At 38.9% G+C, this 22,940-nt stretch overlaps 1 protein-coding gene across 3 annotated transcripts in view; it reads right to left on the bottom strand.

The window, feature by feature from the left end:
• Positions 1–20,936, bottom strand: part of LOC143279731 (AP-3 complex subunit delta-1-like) — a 66,027-nt gene extending 45,091 nt beyond the window's left edge. For 2 of the 3 annotated variants that reach the window (XM_076583853.1, XM_076583855.1), the window contains exons 1-5: positions 20,728–20,936; positions 10,829–10,924; positions 10,187–10,267; positions 6,978–7,058; positions 4,238–4,252 (exon numbers count right to left, since the gene is read on the bottom strand). In XM_076583853.1, the coding sequence (XP_076439968.1) occupies positions 4,238–4,252; positions 6,978–7,058; positions 10,187–10,267; positions 10,829–10,924; positions 20,728–20,823 (369 nt within the window). In that variant the 5' untranslated portion in view covers positions 20,824–20,936. The remainder of the gene's footprint in view (positions 1–4,237; positions 4,253–6,977; positions 7,059–10,186; positions 10,268–10,828; positions 10,925–20,727) is intronic. The other variant, XM_076583854.1, reaches the window with a different exon arrangement.
• Between the last annotated feature and the right edge of the window lie 2,004 nt (positions 20,937–22,940).

Genomic DNA, 22,940 nt, shown 5'->3' with positions numbered 1-22,940 from the left:
TACTTACCATGTCAAACTGATGCAAACTAGGCCTATTGGTTTGCTCTGCTTGGCCAAATTTCGCGCGGCTAACAGTGAAAAGACGGGCCCACCCGCTCTCAGCCAATCAAACGCCTCTAAAAACTATAAGCGTTTAATCATTCCGTTCAGCTAACCTATACTTTAAAACGTTAGCAGAGTGGGACAAATTGGCCCGCCGCTGCCCCCTCGAGGTTTCCACGGCGTACACCTTCGACTTAATTTTTTTGCCCATCCCAGAGGTGCAATATTGTTTTGAACAAGATGACTGGAAGAACTGAATTTTACCTTTTTTTATGCCTAATTTGGTGTCAACTGACAAAGTATTTGCAGAGAAAATGTCAATGTTAAAGTTTACTACGGACACACAGACACACACACACACACACACAACCAAACACCGGGTTAAAACATAGACTCACTTTGTTTACACAAGTGAGTCAAAAATAAAGTTGCCTTTATTGCAATGGTAACCCCATCCCTAACTTCAAACAGACACCAAGTAAGTTTAATTTCGAACATTTTTAGTAACAACAATTGTCTTGAGTTCAAAAACATCCATTTTTGAAACCATATGTTACTGTGTTGATTTATATCATACAACAGGAAACTAAATGAGTCAGAGAGACAGCAAGAGAAATATTAAAAAGATGTATACAAAATAGAAAAAGAAAAGCAAAATACTATTACTTTTTCCAATGAGACAGATTCTTTTTCTTTTTTTTCTAAAAAAAAAAAAAAGGTACTGTTTCTTTTTGGAAAGAGTAACAGTGCTTCATTGTTTCACAGACCAAAAGTTTCTTTTAGTAGAAGCATAATTTCATTATTTCTGCTTTTATTCTGTCAATGAAACAGCAAAAAAACAAACATGCCATGTCGACCTTGGGTATGGCGAGTAAAGCTGTTAGCATCCCTTGACTGCCTTCGGAATGTAGTACTCAGGTCCCTAGTGATGTCAAAGATGACAACATCAAAAGAAGAGAAATAACTCCAGAGGGAAAACTGAAAATTTACATAGTTTGATCTGGAGTGGTATAAATTATAAGTATCTCCTGATCCTCTTCTCAGTTTTTGGCTGATTGATCTGGATAGTGATTACTTGAAAAACCACTTTATATACTTTTCCCCTTTTTTTTAGTCTTGGGCAGTCATGGGGATTTATTATAATGATGTAAATTACAAAATAGTAATTATGTTACGACAAAATACAAAAACAAGCAAATGCACAATCACATCATGCACACATGCTGTATGGTGCAGTGCTTGTGCATGCCATCTTGTTCACACGCACGCTCACGCACGCACGCACACACACACACACACACACATACACACACGCGCGCGCGCACACACACACACATACACACGCACACACACACGCGTGCACGCACGCATGCACACATACACACACACACACACACAGACACACACATACACACACACACACAGAGCATATACTCTCTTATTCATTCCCACTCTTGCTCAAAGCCTGAAAGAAAAATATCAAACACTGTTTCAAACAAACACATGCACAAACTCAAACATTCGGATGTAGATCATTTCCCCCTGTCTTTATCTCTTCTTACAAACAAATAAAAAATGAAAAGGGATCAATAACTGAATAAGTGTTGCTACAACAAAAACAAAAAAAAGCAAAATATTTTTAAAAAGAATATATCTGCAACAGCTGGCAAATATTTAATGATTTATCATGAAAGTCTGCCACACGAGCTGCTAAAAAAAAAAAAAGTTTAGTTGGCAGTTCTAATATCTCAGCTATAAGAAGAAAAAATCAAGCATGCCTCATTCACTTGTTGTTGACAATAAAATATATTTGTCCCACAAAGAAATTTTCTTCTTTTATATTTCTTTCTTCTTTTCTTTTTTCTTATTGATTCAGAAAGGGTGTTCTTGTTTTCAACTGATTTATCTTCGATTGCCGAAGAACTGAACTGGGGAAATATTATCTGAATGTACTGTAAATCACTTTCAACATAACATATCTGTAAAGCTTTCTTTGATTTCAGTACTGATCAAGTGTATGTGCTTACAGTTACACTGATGTGGAGAGTCTAAAGTTATTAAAGTGAAGATAACATGCAAAAACTGATGGCAAAACGGCTAAACTGAAAACAGTGAAAAGGTTCACTGATTTTTACTGGCAAACTTTCCACTACCACAAACTGAATGAGATACATTTAGAAGATGTTTACAAACTAAGTCTCTCTCTCTCTCTCTCTCTCTCTCTCTCTCTCCTCTTTCTCCCAACCATCAACCCACCAAGCAAATGCACACGAGACCCACAGACAGAAACATCTTCTCTAGTCTGTCTGTGCATATACGTATACATATATGCCCTCTAATATAGTAATGTTACAATATATACTGGGATAACAGTCATCTGACCTTACTACAAATACCAAACCGTTGGCTGTCCTGCCAGACCCATAAACAGACACCACAAAAAGCGAAGGACCACATCAGGAGTCACCTGACTTCACTGCAATACAAATGCTAAGCTGTACAGCCAAAATTTGACAGTTGATCAGTGGTCAATAAACAAAAACTGTGGGTTTGCATTAAAAAACAAACAAACAGAAATGCACCAAAGAGAGGACATCAAATTGGCTGCACACACCGCTGTTTGCCAAATCAGCATCATCATAATTTCAGCATGCCCCCCAAGAACAAAACTGTGCAAGTTCCCATGTGGTCCTTAACTGTCTGTGGACCCTGCATAAGTACATAATATCAAAATAATATATATATATATATGTATCCATATGCTCACACTCACCCCCTTCGTGCATCACACTCCACATACACCAAACCCCACCTCAAACCTACAATTTTATTATACTTGCCTCAAAAATAAGAATTGTATTGTGAAATGTTCATTATAACTCATAAAAAGCTATATAATGAATATGAGGAAACTATCATTTGCATGAGCACCACAGTAAATAAAAAAAATATGTCAAAGTATGATAACGAGGGAGGGGGGATGGGGGGGTGGAGAGAAATAATAACACCAAATTAAAAAGAAAACCAGCCCAAACTAAAAATCCCCACAAAAGAGAAAAACACGCACAAACTAGCAATTATCAATTTCTATTATGTAAATCTAAGTCAGCATTTATCACTTAAACACCAGTAAGAGTGTCCCACAGAAAGTTAAGAAGCACCAATGGAATCATATGTTCAAATATGTCTGTACACCCAAGTTTCTTTTCTTCTGATTTCCTTTCTTTCTCCATACATACGTAAGCCACTAAGCATAGCATTCTTGATCAAGTTGTAGGGTCAAATCGTTTGAAAGGCTAAGTGGATATATATGAACAACAGACATGTCTTTTTCCGTATAAAATGAACAGAGGGGTGTAAATAAAATAAAATATATATATATATTTTTTTTTTAACTTTGCTCTCTCCCTCTCTCACCCCCTCGCCCTTTTCTGTCTCACACACACACATATGCATGCATATATGTGCGCACACACACACACACACACACACACGCACACGCACACACACACGCACACACACATTGTTGTTGTTTTGTTGTTTTTTAGGGGGGTGATGAGGGGGGTGGGTGATGGGGGAGTGCTTTAGTTACATTATTTGCAGATCAGTTTTAAGCTTCTCAACTGAACCCTCCCAACACCATAACACAACAAACATAAAAATTGAAATAAAACATGTTTTTCACAGTCAGTGCTAGACCTTCACAGACTGAACACAACTGATCTCACTGAAACTTAGGCACAAACACAAGTCAATGATGAATTAAAAAAATTAAAAAAATCCCCGTTTCATTGATTCATGATAAGTGACTCTGTCATGGCTCTTACAGAGCAAAATATCAAAAGCAAACCAAATCAATCAAAGAATCAGCACACAGTTTGAAATAAACGAGAGTAAATGTTAATGGGGGGGGAGCAAAAATGGATTATTGACAAAAGACCACTAACTGGCATTCTCAACTCAAAAAGACGGTCAAAGCAAGAGAAGGGGGGGTAGGTGGTGGTGGCTGGGAGGAGCAGAAAAGGGAACAGCTGAGCAAAGACCCCTGTCTTAACGGTCATCCCCCCTCTGGCCATGCACTTGAAAATAATGTGTGTAAGGACGTCCAGAAAAAAAAAGGTCTCAAGCTCCCAAATGTACGAAGTCTACTGACATATAATAACACATCCACCATTCACAAGCCAGGCAAACTTACTGAATTGACAAACTCCTTTAGGGACAGAAAGACATAACAGACAACAAACACAATATAGTCATTTTATATACATATATATACACAGTATGTATGAATACATACAAAATACACAATGTGAAAGCTATTCATGGGAATACAATACAGTGGTTGACTGAAGAAATGGGACTGGACAGAGTGGGTAAGAAAACAGAAATCAGAAACATATATATATATATATATATATGTATGTATGTACACACACACACACACACACACATATCAGTAATGATCTATAAAATAAAATAAAAAATGTGAATCATGTTTATATATATATATATATATTTCTAAGGTGAAACTGAAAGACAGAAACAGGGACTGACAGCAAGACAGACAGATTGACAGACACTGAAATCTCCAAGCAACTTCAACAAATGACAGGTTTCTGATGCCTTCTACTTTCCGAGTGTGCATACTATGTAAAACTATATCAAGTATGAACAGTGCACATTTATGGAAAGAGGTCCAGTACTCTGCACACGATAAACATGTACCACACAAACAAAAAAAAAGAATATTCAATCAACACATGTCAAACTACAACCTGACATGATCAATCAGCTGCAAGCAATATACAATAACAGTAACCCCACAATGGGTTAAGCAAAAAGCATTCAGTCTCTCAACCCCCTTCCCACCCCCAACCCTCACACACACATAGATGCCCAAGCTAGATTCAACATAATTTCACATGATGATAATGGAGGATAAAAATGAATGTTTAAATGTCACTTTACTATCAGTATTAGAATATCACTGTTTCAAAAATATTTCAAAATATTATAATTACGTTTTAGAAATAAATTCAAACTGAAAAACACAACAAGCAGAATAAATGTTTCCTAAAATCTGGTATCTATCAACATTATTTTACCTGCTGAAATCCCGACCCCCCTTCCCCTTCCCCTAATTTTTGTGCTGAAGAGAAGCTCATGGTCACTGTATGAGGCTCCTAAGGCAAATAGAGCCAAAGGATTCTTACATCTTGAAGCCAGACCTTCATCCGGCTCCACCTGATTTAAATACTGCTCCACATGTATTGTACAATTTCCCAGATTCCTCTCTTCAATGGGATTACCAAGTGATCCTAGCAACGCTAACAATCTTAGCAGTGCCAAGTTGGCTTTGTGTTAAGAATTTCTCTAAGCCTTTGAATTAGCACAGAGTTAAAAGACTAATGAAAAATCTTCATTCTTAAGTTAATGTAAAAACTTTTTAAAGGCAACTTAGAGATGCTATTCTCGCTCATACAACAAAACCCTTCTAGACCTTTGGTCTCTTTGGTCAAGATCTCGATGTTTTTTAACAACATTCTTGACCGTGTTTTTCCAATGTTCTCCCATTGCAGCTTAGGAGGCTGTGTTGACGTTGAGAATTTCTTTCATTTTGCTAACGAGTGTTCTGGCAGTTTCACTTGTGCAGTCTTTGTCACAGGAATTACATGATCATGTGTGATATCTGGTAAATGACTAATTTTTTTTTTAATCTAGTATTTTGTTTCTTACAACCCCAGAAAATGGAGTATGGCTGCCTACATGGCGGGGTAAAAAGGGTCATACACATAAAAGCCCACTCACGAACATATGAGTGAATGTGGGAGTCGCGGCCCATGAACGAAGAAGTTTCTTATAAAGGCAAGTCAGAAGTGCCTCCAAACAATAAAACCATACGGTTTCAAATGCCTGAACGGATTGAAAGTCCATACACACACACACATACACATAAAAAACACAACAAAAAACAACAGGATTTCAGCAGGCAAAATAACTGTTATTAAATAATGTTGTGTTTTTAGAACTTAAGTTCAGAAGCACTATAACACATTAACAATATCAAACCATTACGTTTTCATCATTATTTCACACATTACCATAAAAATGACAAATACTGTTTATGCAATAAACTAGCATGCTTCAAAAGAATAAACACTTAAATACTCAACCAAAAAACAACAAAAAAGCCAAATTAAAACACATGTACACTGAAAACAAATTATGTCTTGTGTGAAAGTGACTGATAAAGATGCAAGCAATATGTTAAAATTAGTACTAAAAGATGAAAATCTGTTAAAGAAAAAAATCAATATACTATAATCCACTGCACTGAAAGTAATACATCAAAAAGGTATTATATAAATAGCAATATAAAATAAACCTTTTTCTTTTTAAAAGAAAGAAAAGGAAAAAAACAACACAAACACACACACGGGTTAAACATAAAGTGAAAAACAGGAGAAATTTCAGGAAAATTAATCCTTACTTTTGTTTTCTCTTTTTTTCCCCCCTTTCTTTTTCCTTTATTTTATGAGCCCTCTTATGATCATCAGTATCTTCATAAACTTTTTTAAGGCATTGGTGTGCACTTTGAAAACTTCCCACAATGTCAGTCTTCAGCAAAATGACAACCAACTAGTTCCTTCCAATCATCACAACAAAGTCACTCACTCATCTCCGCCCATCCCCCAAGAGTACCAACTGACAACAAGCAACAACAAAAACTGAACAGCAACAGTGCTGACAACTTGCATTCTGCACGACTAACACCGACAGTGCTTCTTCCGAAAAAAAACTAACACAACAAACAGCACCATGCAGACTGATACAACAAGGGGCCACAAACTGGGAAAGATAACAAGACACATCCTCAGTCATCACAAACCTATATCAAACCAAAAAATAAAATAAAAATATCTAAAAAAACATACCTTTCGGATCATATTGGTTGTCAACATCAGTACGTCTGTGCCATCGTGAAAACATTGTGATGCTGCTAGGTAGCCCACCCGCTGATGCCACAAAAACATAAAGATTTACTGTTAGTTAAAATTCACTGGCCAAACACCAGCTGCAGAACAAAACAAAACAAAACAAATGAGTAACTGTTGCACTTGTAGGCACCCAAAATCCATCCCCTCCCCGAACCATAAACACATGCTTATAAAGTGTTTGCAGTCAAAGTAGGATCCAGCACAATGGGACATTGTTCTGATAATATACCAGTATTGAGTAATGATTTATCATTTATGCTGAGGATGGAATAATAATGGGTTGGGGGTTTTTTGGGGGGTTTTCTGTTGGGTTTTTTTTGTTGGTTTTTTTTTTTTTTTTACTTTTTAGTTTCTTATCCAACACATAAAAGATACTTCTGGTGTTTAAATATCTATCAAACTTTTGAGCAATTGTAACAAGACAAGACATGCGATCATTACCTTGTTTACGTGACATCAAAATGTAAATCATATTAAGCATGTCTACAAAAAGGAATGTAACTTACAGAACTTTTGGTATCTAAAAAAAATTCTGATAAACAATTAGTGAATTACCTTGAGCCAGGTCAAAGGAAAACAATTACTAAGGTTGGAGGCTAAAAGTCTGCTTTGCAACTGTCAGTGTCACTAATTCCTTTTGCCACCGAATGAAAGTTGTTTTTTTTTCTTTTTTCTTTGTTGATTCTTTCTTAAGAAATACCAAACTGCCAATATAAAGAAAGAAAAAAAATACTCCTAATTTCTCTTTGTTAAAGAGAAAAGAAGAACAAGAAGTGCAACAAAGAATAATCAAAAGGGATTCAAGCAAAGACAGTTTCAGTTTCAGTTTCTCAAAGAGGCACCACTGCATTTGGAAAATGTGTATGCTCAACACCATCGGCTGAGCAAATGCCTGACCATCAGCATAACCAAATGCGCTGGTCCAGCCTTGAGTGCATGATTTTTTTTTTTTTTTCTTGCTATGGGTTCTTTTTCAGTACGCCAAGAGTGTGCTGCACACCTCGGTTTATCCTTCATCATCTCATGCAAATATTAGACAGTTTGATTTTCCAGTCCAACTCAGCAGAAAGGGAGAGACCAGGATTCAAACCCAGACCCTCATGGGCAGACAAGCATCTTACCCATACTGCAACCTCCCTCCAAAGACAGCAAGAGAGAGAACGAATGAACAGAGAAGTGGTGGTACATAAGGAGACAGAATGCGTTTCCTCAGAAACAAGGAAACGCCTGGAAGAGGAAATTCTGTGGCCTTTCACGCCCCAGCCTTATGATGATGTCAAGTTTCAGTTTCCTCCTCTCCATTCCCACTGCCTGCATGCAAAGCATGGTGAGCTTGTGTCAAGGTCTTCAGCTTTCAGCAGATTGCTGTGGGACCTACATGGGGTGTAGTGGTGAACAGCCTCCATGACTGAGCAATTATTGCAGACTGAGTATGGCACCAAGTTAGAAGTTGGCGTTCAGATCATTTCCATGACTAAGCAATCATTGTGGTTAGTATCAGTATCAGTAGCTGAAGGAGGCGTCACTGTGTTCCGTCAAATCCATATACGCTACACCACATCTGCCAAGCAGATGCCTGACCAGCAGCGCAACCCAACGCGCTTGTGGTTAGTATAATGCTGAATTAGAAGGTGGTGTCAATGAATCAGAACATGGCACCACTGAGCACCATCAAAGTGACACAGCCATAGCAAGCCCAAAAGACTCCTGTGTGGCCTCACAGGGACTTGTTTTGATCATAAGATGGTTCTGTGGACCTTGCCAGAGCAAGTCTGCCTGTGGATGTATTCAGAGGGTTCCGGATAAGCTGTGTGGGGGCCATGCCACTGACGTACCAAAAGACAGGCAGCTCAAAAAAACAAACAAAAAAAGAGGGGAGGAGGAGAGGAAGACTCTCCACAGTGGAAGCAGCAAACAAAAAAGGGAAAGAGACATTATTTGTTCATTATCAAAAGGTTATCTCATCAACAGGTGTGGCAGCATACCTGGTGGGTTTTAAAAGGGGGGAGGTTTATCTGATCTCCCTGGTCAACATATGTGCAGACTTATATTAATGTCAGTGTTCAGTGAATTATGGAAACATACCCAGCATGCACACCCCAGAAAACAGACTATGGCTGTCTACATGGTGGGGCGATGAGGTTTATCTGATCTCCCTGGTCAACATATGTGCAGACTTATAATTAATGTCAGTGTTCAGTGAATTATGGAAATAACAACATACCCAGCATGCACACCCCAGAAAACAGACTATGGCTGTCTACATGGTGGGGCGAAAATGGTAATGGGCAAAAACAAGTAAAAGCCCACTCATACATGAGTGAACATGGTAGCTGTGTGTGTGGTGTGTGTGTATGTGTCTGTGTGTGTATGCACGCACGTGTGTGTGTATGGTGACTGTGTATCTGTAATGTGAGCAAAAGCTTCACACAGAGAGCCGAAGGCAAAAAGAAAAATGACCTGCACAAGGGAAACTTTAAATCTTATTTCAAACAATAAGCAGTTCCAGTTTTAAACTAGTTAAAGATATCCACACTCATCCCCATGCCTCTGCTAATCATGAAGGGCTTCCTATTTCTATCTGTCTCCTCAATGCCACCCCCCAACCCCCACCTCAACCTCTCACCCCTACCCCCACCCTTCCAGTGCCTGTGACACAAACACACCATCACCATCACACCATCTGCTCCTTTCCTCACCCATCAATACCTATTGCTACGCAATGCAAAAACCACTCTCATGAATTATTACTGGTTTACCAACCACCTCACTGTCTGCCCTTCCAGTATGTTCCATGGCACAGTGCCATGTTCTGCAACCTTCTGTCACTGGCACCCAAATCATTCAGGTTCATTACACTGTCTGTTGCCAGTGCCACTCACTGCTGATTAATTAAACTGATACAGAAGCAAGCTGTGTACAGATGGACTGTAGTGTAAAGCTGAGCTGGTTTACACACCTGCGAATAACACGATCAACCTCCTGTCTGCTTCCATCATTTAACATCACATTCACAAACTGCTGGCAATATTTGTATACATGTATACATGTTGGAGAACACAGGGGTTTGACTTCCAACTGATATGTCTGGTTTTGTTTTGTTTTGTTTTGACATTAGATTTTGAAGAAACATGTTGTCAGCTTACCTTGAAGGTGAACTTCGTAGAACTCATCACCTCAATAATGTTGAATGCGGCCCAACTGATATCATAGCCAAGCATTTGTAACTGAAAAAAATTCAGTGAAGTAACATTACAATGATCTATACATTGTAATTTGTGTAATTTATCTAATATAAATGAATAAACAAAACCCATGAGTAATAAAGTTGACTTGCCCATTTGCACCACTTTCTCAGAACTAAAACCTTGTTAAATTTTTAGCTTTACAAGGATGTATGTACATCATTTATATGTGCATGTTATTGAGCTTGCATAAATGTGAGACACAAAAAGGAATGAGAAGTGAGAGTCAGGTGGTCTTCTATTTTTATTTGGGATTTTTTCCCCAGGATGGCAGAAGTCACACAAAAACAACCTGAAATAGTGAAAAGCACAAAATAACTGTGAACCCCAGACAGCTTTCATTTCAAATTCCTGGTTAAATAATAGTCTTTTAGTTTTACTTTAAAGTTCCAAAATTACAAGACACAATTTGAAAAACAACAAAACCAAGACAAATAAAATAGCGCCTTTTCAAAAAATATATAATTTTAAGACTTGAGAAGAGCAAACATAAATAACTTACAGTGATATTACTCTATAGGAAAAGTTTTAAAAGACACATACATAAGCCAGTTTGTTGACAGCATTGGCTTTGATGGCAAGGTTATCCTGCTTCAGCTCCTGCTTGATCTCATCCATGCACTCTGCAATGTACTTGGCCTGCAAATAAAAGATTACATTACACAATTTCTTTTTTTCTTTTTTTTTAACTTTTTTTTTTTGCTTTCCTCTACTTTGCATATAATGCACAGAGACAATAGACAAACTGCCACATCCCCTCCCCTTCCTAACATGCAAATCAATAACACCCTGTACAAGTGCACCCATGCACACACACACACACACACACATACACAGTATACATATGCATACGCACAAGCAGATATTTTGTACATTCAACAATTTTCAATTTTAAAAAAGAAAAGTATCACACCAGGCCAGCAATGCACCTCTGAAAAGCATTGTCTAGACGTTATTCTATTTTTTTTTTAAATGACATGACAGAAAACTCTTTCTTAAACTGGTTCAAGTTAAACAACTTTTCTCATAACATGATAAAGATTCTTTAGTGCTGGAAGCTTTTGCCAGGATGACCACTTCTTGCAAGGAAACGACGCTTGAGAGTTTTATGTTATATTACATTTTGATAACAATTACAAAAGTGTGAATACCAGTATGTATTTGTATTAAATTATTAATTATTAATTTAAATTATAATTTGATAAATTGTTCCAATAATATAATCAATCCTTTATTGGTACATCAATATTGTGTACAAAGGTCTGCTGTTTTTCCTCAAAGTATAAAAAATATTCAGCGCAGAAACTGGTCAAAAGAGAAACATGCATGATATTTTGACTGTAATTAATATATATATATATATATATATATATATATATATATCATTGTCACAGCACTTGTTTCAAATGTTGCATAGTAAAGTAAGTAATCAATGAGCGGTTAATTTACAACCAATTAATTGACTGAATCAGACAGCTTGCCTATTCAATTTCCATCATAGGAAGAATCTATATAAAAAAAAAATATATAGACAGGTGGACAGTTAGGTGATTAATATTCTGACTTAATTAAACCTGACAGACTTACAGAGTGATGCATTAACAATGATTAATTTTAAAAGTATCTTCACACTTGCATGCATACTGTGCGTATGTGTGCCCCCGCGCGCATGCACATACATACACGTGTGTATATGTGTGTGTGTGTGTGTGTATGTGTGTGTGTGTTTGTGTGTGTGTGTGTGTGTCTGTGTGCGCATGTGTGTTTAAGAAAGAGAAAGAGTTGTCTGCTGTGTACATGTAGAATTTTTAACAATTACACCAGAAGTCTGTCATTCCCGTCTTTATTTTTTAAAATTTACTTATTTATTCATTAGCAATAAAACAGCATCACTGGATGGATCATGGAGTGTCAGGAGCAAGGGAAGCGAGCCTACTGGCAAACCTACGTGCACCCGCATAATCAGTCCTCTGTAGTGCATGAGTGTGCATATCATGCCCCCAGTCACTTGCCCATGGATCCCAGTAAATGTCTCTTCCCCTCAACTTATTCAACTACATCGATCCACACTAACCCCATGATTGCAGGCCCCAACTGAAACTGTGAAAGAGAACCTGGGCACACATGCTGCAGAGCCGTTAAGTTATTTTTGTTCCTTGTGTTTAAGACTGCGGTCCCAGGAGTGGCAGCTGGTATTTGATAAATAATGACACTCTTGACAGTCCTGTGCACCATCTGCTTGGCATAGGCGTCATGTCAGTGGGCAGGCAGACAGTGTAAAACACCTGGTGCAATGGAGGTCGGGGAGGGGATGGGGGTGGAGGACGCAGGGGGGGGGGGGGGGGGGGGGGCTGAATTTACTGGCTTCTCTATACTGCTATACATCCACTTTATGGGCAGGTTAACCCTTTCTGGCTCAGCTCAATAAAAGAAATTACTGTATCACAGAACTATTGCAATGCACTGCATCACTTTGTGCTGAGTTTATACTGCTTTGTAGCTGTACTGCTCTCTGCAATGTGAAAGTCTGTGCTGCTATCCTGCTGCAATGTGAGTTATGTTCTGTACAATACTGTATTTTACAGTAATTATATCGTATTATATTCACATTATTATTATTATTACATCACAATGAATACAAACAATTTATAAGTTTGTAGTATTGTTTCAAACTGCATCATCTTTCACTGTAATGCCTTATCATCTTTATTTTTTTTATTCTTTTCTTAATCAAACAAGACATATTATACATCATTTACATGTGTGCACTCTTTCCTAGACTGGCAGCATGTGACAATTGCAAAGTAATACTTCTCAGGCTGTCTGCTTCTCGTTCATTTTTACAACCAGCTATTATCAACAATGTATATCACTAGATGTTTCAGCATTTGTACAGTTAAGCCATGGGTCACCTCTATTCTAATTAAGAATTGTCAGGACATCACAAACAACAGAAAGAAACCCACTGTCAGTTGGTCAATTAAGCAAACTTCTTGTCTAGTTCTACTGACAATAAAAAGGTGGTTTCTTCTTCTTTCTGAATAACTCAATACAGGACCTACAGAATTTATCGTTGGACAACAGTGTACAGTTTTGATGGTCAACCACATTTACACATCTGATTCAGTATTGAGTACAGCTGAAAAAGTACAGACTGTTTTTATAAATATCAAAATTATATAAAATACTAGGGAAGGCAGCTGCAACACTTGCTGGCCTCACAAACCGAGTGCGGACAAACCAGAAGCTGACATTGAAGACAAAGATGGCAGTATACAATGCCTGCATCATCAGCACACTGATGACTAATGTACAGCGGCGAGACAGAGTGATAGACCGCATATGCCAGGCAGGAGAGATGGCTCTACACCTTCCATTTGAAAAGCATCTGCTGTATTCTAGGCATACCCTGGCAAGAAAGATTGTCCAAAACCAACATCCTGTCCCACGCCGACCTTCCCAGCATGTTCACTTTGTTCAGACTGCACTGGCTGGGCCATGTCTGCTGCATGGAGGATGGCCGCATCCCCAAAGACCTTCGATATGGTGAGCTGACATCTGGGAAAAGAACCAGTGGCCGCCCACAGCTGTGCTATATGGACATCTGCAAGAGACACATGAAGGTGCTCGACATGGACACCTCGTCCTGGAAGGATCTCGCAGATGAAGGTGGAGAAGTACCCATAACTAACACCTCACAACAGGGGAAGAGAAACTGTTGAATGCAGCAGCAGACAAGAAAGCACGCATAAAAGAGCACAACAGCTCCAGCAGACAAGATACGACATACAGGTGCAACCCTTGTGACAGAGACTGTCATTCCCACATTGGTTTCTACAGCCATAAGCAATGCTGCTCCAGACGAGCAGATAGCCAAGATGAACATGATGTTCACCTATGATCGACCCTGATTGACAGACGCTTACTACTACAAAATACTAGTCAAGTACCATCATTTTCACCTTTTTAGCATGTACCCCCACATCACAGTATATGGGGTTAAATAAAGATACCAGCACTGGCTGGAAAGTGAACAAAACAATCCAGTATGACACTGTGTGAAGCACACTGGTAATAAATGATCAAATCAGCTTGTGAGATCAGAATTATGAGAATAATAGTTACTGATATCGATCTAATCATTTACAGAAACTGCTCACATCCATTAGCAACTCTAACAATGTAACATTTACTATAACTATGTTACAATAGTAGCATTATGTGCAAAAAGAGGAGCAAGGAACAAAGTACAAGTTTTAACTGATCTCCATCCTGTAGCTTGAGATCATCCCTCCTACCACACACTCACGCCCCCAGGCTCTTTCCTTTATAGTTGACAGACATTATAAATTATACATTAACATTTGATTACTGATTAGCTGACAGACATCATGTATACATTAGCATAAATTGATTAAGTCCCATGCTAATTTCTATTCTTCCTAATTCATTTTACTCTCACTCATCTTTCTGCCCTTTTACTTTTAGTTTTACTGGTTTCAGATATACTTTGGATAAATCAAGCACTTCTCACATAACCACTTAGGCTTATTAACTACTAAACTAGTTTCCAATATAAAAGTTTAAAACTTTAAATAAGACTAGTAAAGAGCAACTCTGTATGCTTAATCAGCTAATGCTGTCTGTATCAATGTTTGTAATCTATTTTTGCCCAAGAAGTAACACTCACCAACACACATTATCTCTCTATATGTTTAATTCACTGAATGGTTCTGCACCATCATACCTTTCTGACCCAGTCAAAATTTACGGTCCACCCTGCCCTGGCTTGTGTTCTTTTACTAGTTTTAGTAGTTTTAAAAAATACAACCCCAAGACCACTGTTTTCAGAGGGGCACTCCTGACTGAAGATGCAACCAAAAGTCTCCTCTTGTGTATTTGTGCTGTCCCGCCTGGATTACTATAATTCCCTGCTTGTCAGTTCACCCAGCTACCTCATTGCTAGGCTTCAGAAAGTCCAGAACCATGCTGCTTGTCTTGTCTTTCGTTCCTCTAAATTTGGTCACAAGACTCACATCTCTCCTCTCCTTCATGCTTTACACCAGCTCCCAGTAAAAGAAAGAATTATTTACAATGTCATCTCTCATTGTTTCAAGTCCATTGAGGCAATTGGTCAAAAGTATCTTTTTGATCTCATTCATTCTTACATACCCTCACGCCAACTCTGCTCTTCTTCTGACAACCCCCTGCTAAGGATCCCCCCTGTTAGAACCAAAACATATAGCCAACGCAGTTTTTCATACCAAGCCTCCATTCTTTGGAATCCACTTCCTCAGCATCTCCGTTACACATCTTCACTGCAATCTTTCAAATCCAGTCTAAAGACCCACCTTTACCCCCTCCTGAATAATTTTCAACAGCTCATTCCTTTCCAGTATGAACTGAAATGACTATTAAGTATTAGTCTGTGAGTTTGAGTTTCAGAATTTGTTGGTTGTATTTTTGATTGTGTACTATTTATGATTGTGTGCTTCGACTTGTGTGCATGCGTGCGCCTGTGCTTGTGTGTGTTGGGGGATGTGTCCGTGGGGCAGGTGGGGGGAGTAAATAATTTTTAATAATGTTTAGTATCTTGTGTTCACTTTTTCCTTTTTGATATAAATTTACGTGTGTTCTATTTGTAAACAACTTGGGCTTATTTTTAAGATCAGGCATAAACGCTCATATAAATAACAATAACTTGAATAAGAATAATAATAAAGATAAGAAGAAGAATGATAATAATAATAATAACAATAATAATAATAATACTCTGTTTCACTTGTTTACCTGTGCAGTTCAAACCTGGAAGATCTTTTCTTTTTTTTCTTTTTCTTGAAATTCATTTTTAAAACATTTCATATATTGTCTTTGGGTCTGAATTAATCTGAGAGGTCTATAAAATTATCCAAATCTCAGACTCTGAGACTCACGAAAGTCAGTGAGGTTCCAGAATAACTTTCCCTAAATTCATGTCAAGGTCACTGGGAAATCTATCTGTTCAGCCTAAATACTAGTTACAGTTATATATTTTGTAACTGGTATTTGTATTTGTATTTCTTTTTATCACAACAGATATCTCTCTCTGTGTGAAATTTGGGCTGCTCTCCCCAGGGAGAGTGTGTCGCTATACTGCAGTGCCACTCCCCCCCCCCCCCCCCCCCTCTAGAATTTTGCCAGGGACAACCCTTTTGTTGCCATGGGTTCTTTATGTGTGCTAAGTGCAAGCTGCACACGGGACCTCAGTTTATCGTCTCATCTGAATGACTAGCGTCCAGACCACCACTCAAGGTCTAGTGGAGGGGGAGAAAATATCGGCGGCTGAGCCGTGATTCGAACCAGCGTGCTCAGATTCTCTCACTTCCTAGGCGGACGCGTTACCTCTCGGCCATCACTCCACTTATGGCTTTTCTTTTGTCTGTATAAAATTTCTAAGTATTCCATTATTCATTACACTGGAGACAACATAAGATCAATACAGTATACACACACACACACACACCACACACATGCTACATTAGACACATGCACGCACGCACACACACACGCACACACACGCACGCACACAATCAGATCACAATAAATGCAATGACAACTTTGTTTAATCATCTATGGCAATTGGCCATGAAAAGGTACACACACTCACACACACACAACACATTGTGATGCGCAATCTTATCTAATACAGTAATACTAATAGTAATAACTTAAATTTATCCATTCTGTATGCACTTACAATGCTATTCATTCCAAGATGTCTTTAACCTTTTCATCAGGAAGGAATTAAACTAGTGCAGTAATACAGAATACTGAATTACAAGAAAAACACTTCACTCTCTCTGTACAAACAAAACAGATGAATGTGGCATGATTTTCTTCTTCCTTTTTTCGTTACATGACAAACATCAACATGCTGATGATTCTGTCGTGGTTGATGGATGCTGGGTATTTTCACATCTCCATAACCCACCAAACACTGACATGGAATACACAACCTTTAACGTGCGTATTTGGTTTTCTGCATGCGCATACACACAAAGGGGGTTCAGGCACTAGCAGGTCTGCACTTAAGTTGACCTGGGAGATTGTAAAAATCTCCACCCTTTACCCACCAGGCACCATTACCGAGATTCATACCTGGGACCCTCAGATTAAAAGTCCAACGCTTTAGCCACTCAGCTACTGTGCCCATTTTACTGCTGCTAACATAGTTAACAGATAGTTTTGAGACTGAAGAGGTGCATTAAGACAAAAAATGCCCCATTTCTAATGACAAAAGCTTAGGCTGGGCCATTCAGACAGCCACTGGACATCAGACGGGTTCTCTATGGGTCAAAGAAAGGTAGAAATCTGGTCATCCTGCGTGAGTTAATTATAAGAAATATCACACATTTTGTTGACACACCAATGCTATTTTGATTTAAGTGATAAATGGCAACGAACAGCACAGAAATTTTTTTTGTTTTTTCAGTTCTTTCCATCCACTCCATCTATCACTTAAAAAACGCTTTTTTAGTTTTTCTTCAAAGTACAGCTGGACTGAATTATCTTTAAATTATAATGCAATATAGCAACAACTTTCATTCAAAACAAATATTCATCATTTTGTGAGCCTAACCTTTTTTTCATAATTCATGTGTAATGGTATGTGCCAATGTAATTATGAAAAATATCAATATCACTATAATATTCATAAATGCTGTATAAGTGTAACAAAGAAAAAGATACAAGGCTATGGTCTCAAAACTCATTATCTCTGTTCCCATTATTTGATTATATATGTACTCTCTCTTTTGGCTTTATGCGAGTGTGTGTGTGTGTATGTATGTGTGTGTGTGTGTGTGTGTGTGTGTGTGTGTGTGTGTGTGTGTGTGTGTGTGTGCCATTCTCTGTGTGTGCGTGTGTGCCATTGTGTGTGTGTGTGTGTGTGTGTGTGTGTGTGTGTGTGTGTGTGTGTGTGTGTGTGTGCTATCAAGTGTGAGCAAGCAAGATGGAGACTGAGACAGATCTCATTAAACTAAAGGGGAGGATGGGTTGGGTGGACGGAGGAGGGATAGGGTGGGGGAAGTGGATTGAGCGACACAGAAAAAGGTTGACTACAGGGACCACAGCCAGTAAATACATACAGCTCTCTGAAGACTAGAGCGAGAAAATGTGATATTTGCAAACTTGTACATAAATATATTTTCTCTGCATTCATGTGTATCACACATAAAGACATATATATAAATGTGTGTATGTTTGTGACTGTGTGACAGTGTGTGTGTGTGTGTGTGTGTGAAAACGATTGTGCTGTATAATTAATTTGTTGATGAATGTGCATAATGTATAGTTGCATTCTTGTAAACTTACCTGTACATAATATATATTATATACAGTGCATCATAATTGTGTGAGTATCATTGAGTGTGAGTGTCACTGTGCGAGAGTGCGCATGAATGTGATATTAGTAATTAACACATTCATACCATACCAAAAAATCTGTATTTTACCCATTTACAAAAACAAGCTGAAACAAGTGAAAGACAAGGACAAGACTGAACACTAGAACAGGCCTTAAAAAAAATTAATTATGTGGTGGCACATGCCATGACAAGGCCTGTCAGTGATACTAGTACTGTAACAGAATCAAAGACTTGACTTTAAAAAGTGTACGGGTGCTTTCTACTGAGCAATCAGTTTATAAATTATACCTAAACCCCTCCCCTTTTTTTTTAAAAAAAAAGAAGAAAAGTCAAAAAAGAAAAGTCAATGTTTTGTCATTTTTTTGGCTTTCCTTTCTCAAAATCACAGTCAGTGACTGAGTGAGTCACACACACAAATATAAATAAAAATTACAGAAGAAAAAAATGATTTATACATATATAAAGTTCTTTGAAATCAGTTTTTAGATTTTCATTATCATTATCTGTACTTGTGCAGCTGATTCTACAAATAAAAAAAAAATTTTAATCTAAAAAATTCACTGCATGCAGCGAATGAACACTGGTGATAATGACAGAGCTTGTATAATCACAATATAATGTGTGTTTTTTTGTTTGTGTTTTTTTTTGTTTTTGTTTTTTGTTGTTTTTTTTGCTGCCCCATCATCTGCACAGTTTCAGTGGCATTACTCCCATGCCACTCATTTAGATTTCCCCCATACAAGGCCACACCTGGGTTCATCCGTCACAGTTCCAGTGTCGGCAGTCCGCTAGGAACCATCAATGCTAGGTCGCCAGGCCACACACCAGAGGAGACCCTGCACTGCTGCCAAGTCACTTCAGTGATGTTCAGTGGTGCCTGTTCTGATTCAACGTACTTAGGACACCACTTACTAAGCGACACGACAATAATGGATTTGCTGCAGAGCCAGACTGAGTGAGCGTCCCTCCCACAGTGGAGACCACCACCACGTCCCTCAAACAACAGGCCCCCATGAATCTGCCGACACAGACGACGCTGACAGGACTCACTCCGAGCCCAGAAGTGGAGGGGTATCGAAACTGAGGTCACCATGAGAGCAGGGCATGAAAGGCCACAGACTTTGAGACTGTTTTGTTTATACTGATCATGATGAAGGAGGAGGATGACGATGGCAATGTCAATGTAGGTATGTAGGTGCATTTTGGTTTGGGACTGCGTGACAAGGCTGTACTCTATGCTTTCTGTCATAATGATATCCCGACATTAACCAGGCCCGAGAGATACAGACACTTGCTGTGTTGGTCAGGTAATTAGAGCAACACACCCAAAGACGCATTCTTGAAGTGGATGACACTCGACTGTGTGGTCCCAGTCTCCCCATTTAAGCCCACAGCACACTCAACTCTAGGTAGGAGCCGGCATCAGGCTGAAAACCCCACCTCTGCTGGGATTCGAACCCGCGTCCTCCCAGCCGTCAGACCACAACGCTAACCACTTCACCACGGCAGCTAGTGTCTAATGGTTCTTCTTCTTCTTGTCTTTTTTTTTTCTTTTTTTTCTTTTTTAAAGGGTTTGGCGTAGGGTGGGAGTAAAAAATTATTTAATATATTAATGGTAAAGTACGTATTGATTTGATAGTTTTTGATCACTGTCGAAAAATGTATCCATGTAAAAATGCATTTTACCGTGTGGTTTTGTTCCGTTTTGTTTAGCTTTTTGCTGTTGTTCTCTAGTGCGCAAATTCATTACACAACTTAAAAATTGAATTCTAAGTTTAAGGATGTGCCAATATTTATTTTTATTTGGTATCTTTAGCCTTCCATACTGTCGCCATTTCACGGTCTTCCTCGCCGGTCAAAACGCCGATGTGTTAAGAAACAAATGCAGAATAACTTCACTGGGTGTCCTTCAACCAGTATATCGCTCACTGTCCAAGCGTAAAGATGAGACAGTCACGAGCACGACATAATTAACAGCACACAGGCGAGTCAGGTGCGAAGAGATAGTGACTGAATGCGAAAGCTGAACAGGTTTACCTCATTTTCCTTATGGTTGCGGATGCCTCGGACAAGATCCTGCAGATTCTTGTCTAGCACACGCTCCAAGGTTCCCTTCACCTTCTTTAGTGCCATGATGTAGATCCTTAGAACCACATGTGTGGCGAATTCACAGTAAGCAGAAAATTACTTGACACCTAGGTCTCTCCCACCATTCAACATGGCTTCCGCCTCTTTAGGTCATGTGACCTGACGCGTAAACAGCTTCCGATAAAGGGAAGCAATGATATAGTTACTGAAACTAAATGTTCATGGGTTGCTTCCCTCATATCATGGAACGTTGACTGGTGAAGCGGTGTGTGTGTGTGTGTGTGTGTGTGTGTGTGTGTGTGTGTGTGTGTGTGTGTGTGTGAGTGGGTGTGTGCGAGTGGGTGTTGGGAAGGAAATGGGAAGGAAAAGGCTTTCATTTTGTGACCGTCTGTGCACAGGAGTTTAACGAACGTCGGTTGACATTGGTAACTGACCATTATGTGTTTGAGGCAACGCCCCCTTGAACTGAAACTAAAATCGAGTCTGCATGCCACGAACACTGGGCCGTTCATTTTGCTAACTATTCTTTAAATATTTAAGTTATATAAAGAAGTGTGTGTGTGTGTGTGTGTGTGTGTGTGTGTGTGTGTGTGTGTGTGTGTGTGTGTGCGCGCGCGCGCGCGCACGCGCGCGCCGGCGCGCGCTCACTTTGGGGGAAGGGTTTGTTGTTGTTTTTCTTTTGCAGGGAGGAGGGGGGTTCAGTTTGCGTGGTTGCATGGAGGTAGGGGAAGGGGAAGTGGCGGGGGGTCGAAACGATTTACTTTCGCATCCGAACTACTTTATTTATCTATTCATTCTTTTTTCTTTTCTTTTTTAATTTACTTTTTCATTATGATTTATTTATCTATCTATTTATTTGTTTGTTTATTAATCTATCTACTTATTTGTTTATTTGCTTATCTATTTGTCATTTTATTTATTCATTTCTTTTTCTTTCTTTTTTTCATTTAATTTTATATTCATTATAACCAACAGCTCACACCGGCAAAGCGCAGTATATCTCACAAACACACGCACGTACGCACGGCGCGGCACGCGCGCAAACACACACACACACACACACACACACACTGAAAGTTGTTAACAAATGAATAAATGCATCGCCTACTTTGAATTTTGCATCAAACTCAGTAAACTTCCAAACACAATCACGATAAGGTATATTATGCTTGACTGCTCCTTTTGTGGATCACGTCACCGTGATAAAAGACTGAAGAAGAATCAAAACAAAAGCGGGAAAACAAAAAAAACAAAAAACAAAAAAAAAACAAAAAAACAGACAATGGGAATCCAACCAGTTGGCGTTGAAGACAATAACGGCATAACTGACAACACGGACCGAGTCAGTTTCAAATCACATGAGAAGACAGTAAGCCTACATCTTCAGTTACAATACTGTGACAAGCAGATTTGCCCTTTATACCACACTGATTCGTATCAGTTAGGAATAGTGGCCTACCATGGTGTGCCGATGGCTCATCTGTTTGGACATTTTGTGTGATCAGTGTATAGGTAACTGGTCACGTTTGCAACTGCTGAGATACAAGAAGCAAATTTTTATTGTGCGACTGAGTCATTAAAAAAGCAATGTTATGGTGGGTGTTTTAATCAAAGCCACTGTGTTGTGCTCTGTGTGTGTGTGTGTGTGTGTGTGTCTGTCCGAGTCTGTGTCCGTGAGTGTGTCTGTGTGACGCGCGCGCGTGCGTGTGTGTGTTTGTCTGTGTCCGTGTCCGTGTCCACGAATGCCGGCCTCTGAATGTGTGTGTGTGTGTGTGTGTGTGTGTGTGTGTGTGTGTGTGTGTGTGTGTGTGTGTGTGTGTGTGACAGAGAGAGAGAGAGAGAGAGAGAGAGAGAGAGAGAGAGATTTCAGTGATGAAAAGTATAAACTTTTAATAAGACTGGTGACATTCTCGTCCGTTAGGGATTCACCGCAAAGCAAAAAAAACAACAAACAAAAACAAAAACAAACAAACAAACAAACAAACACACACACAAACAACAACAACAAAAAACAAAACAAAACAAAAAAACACAGTCAGGGAAGAAAATACCGCGTACAAAGTCAAAACCCACAGCGTATGACACATATCCTGCCCAGTACACGGCTTTCACATCCAAATCAGAAATCATCACACGTAACACTCGTTCACTCTGTGCTGACC

This window comes from Babylonia areolata, chromosome 3 (genome assembly GCF_041734735.1).
Source record: "Babylonia areolata isolate BAREFJ2019XMU chromosome 3, ASM4173473v1, whole genome shotgun sequence".
Classification (NCBI taxonomy): domain Eukaryota; kingdom Metazoa; phylum Mollusca; class Gastropoda; order Neogastropoda; family Buccinidae; genus Babylonia; species Babylonia areolata.
The sequence above is the reverse complement of the archived record's forward strand: the minus strand, read 5'-3'. Positions and strand labels throughout refer to the sequence as shown.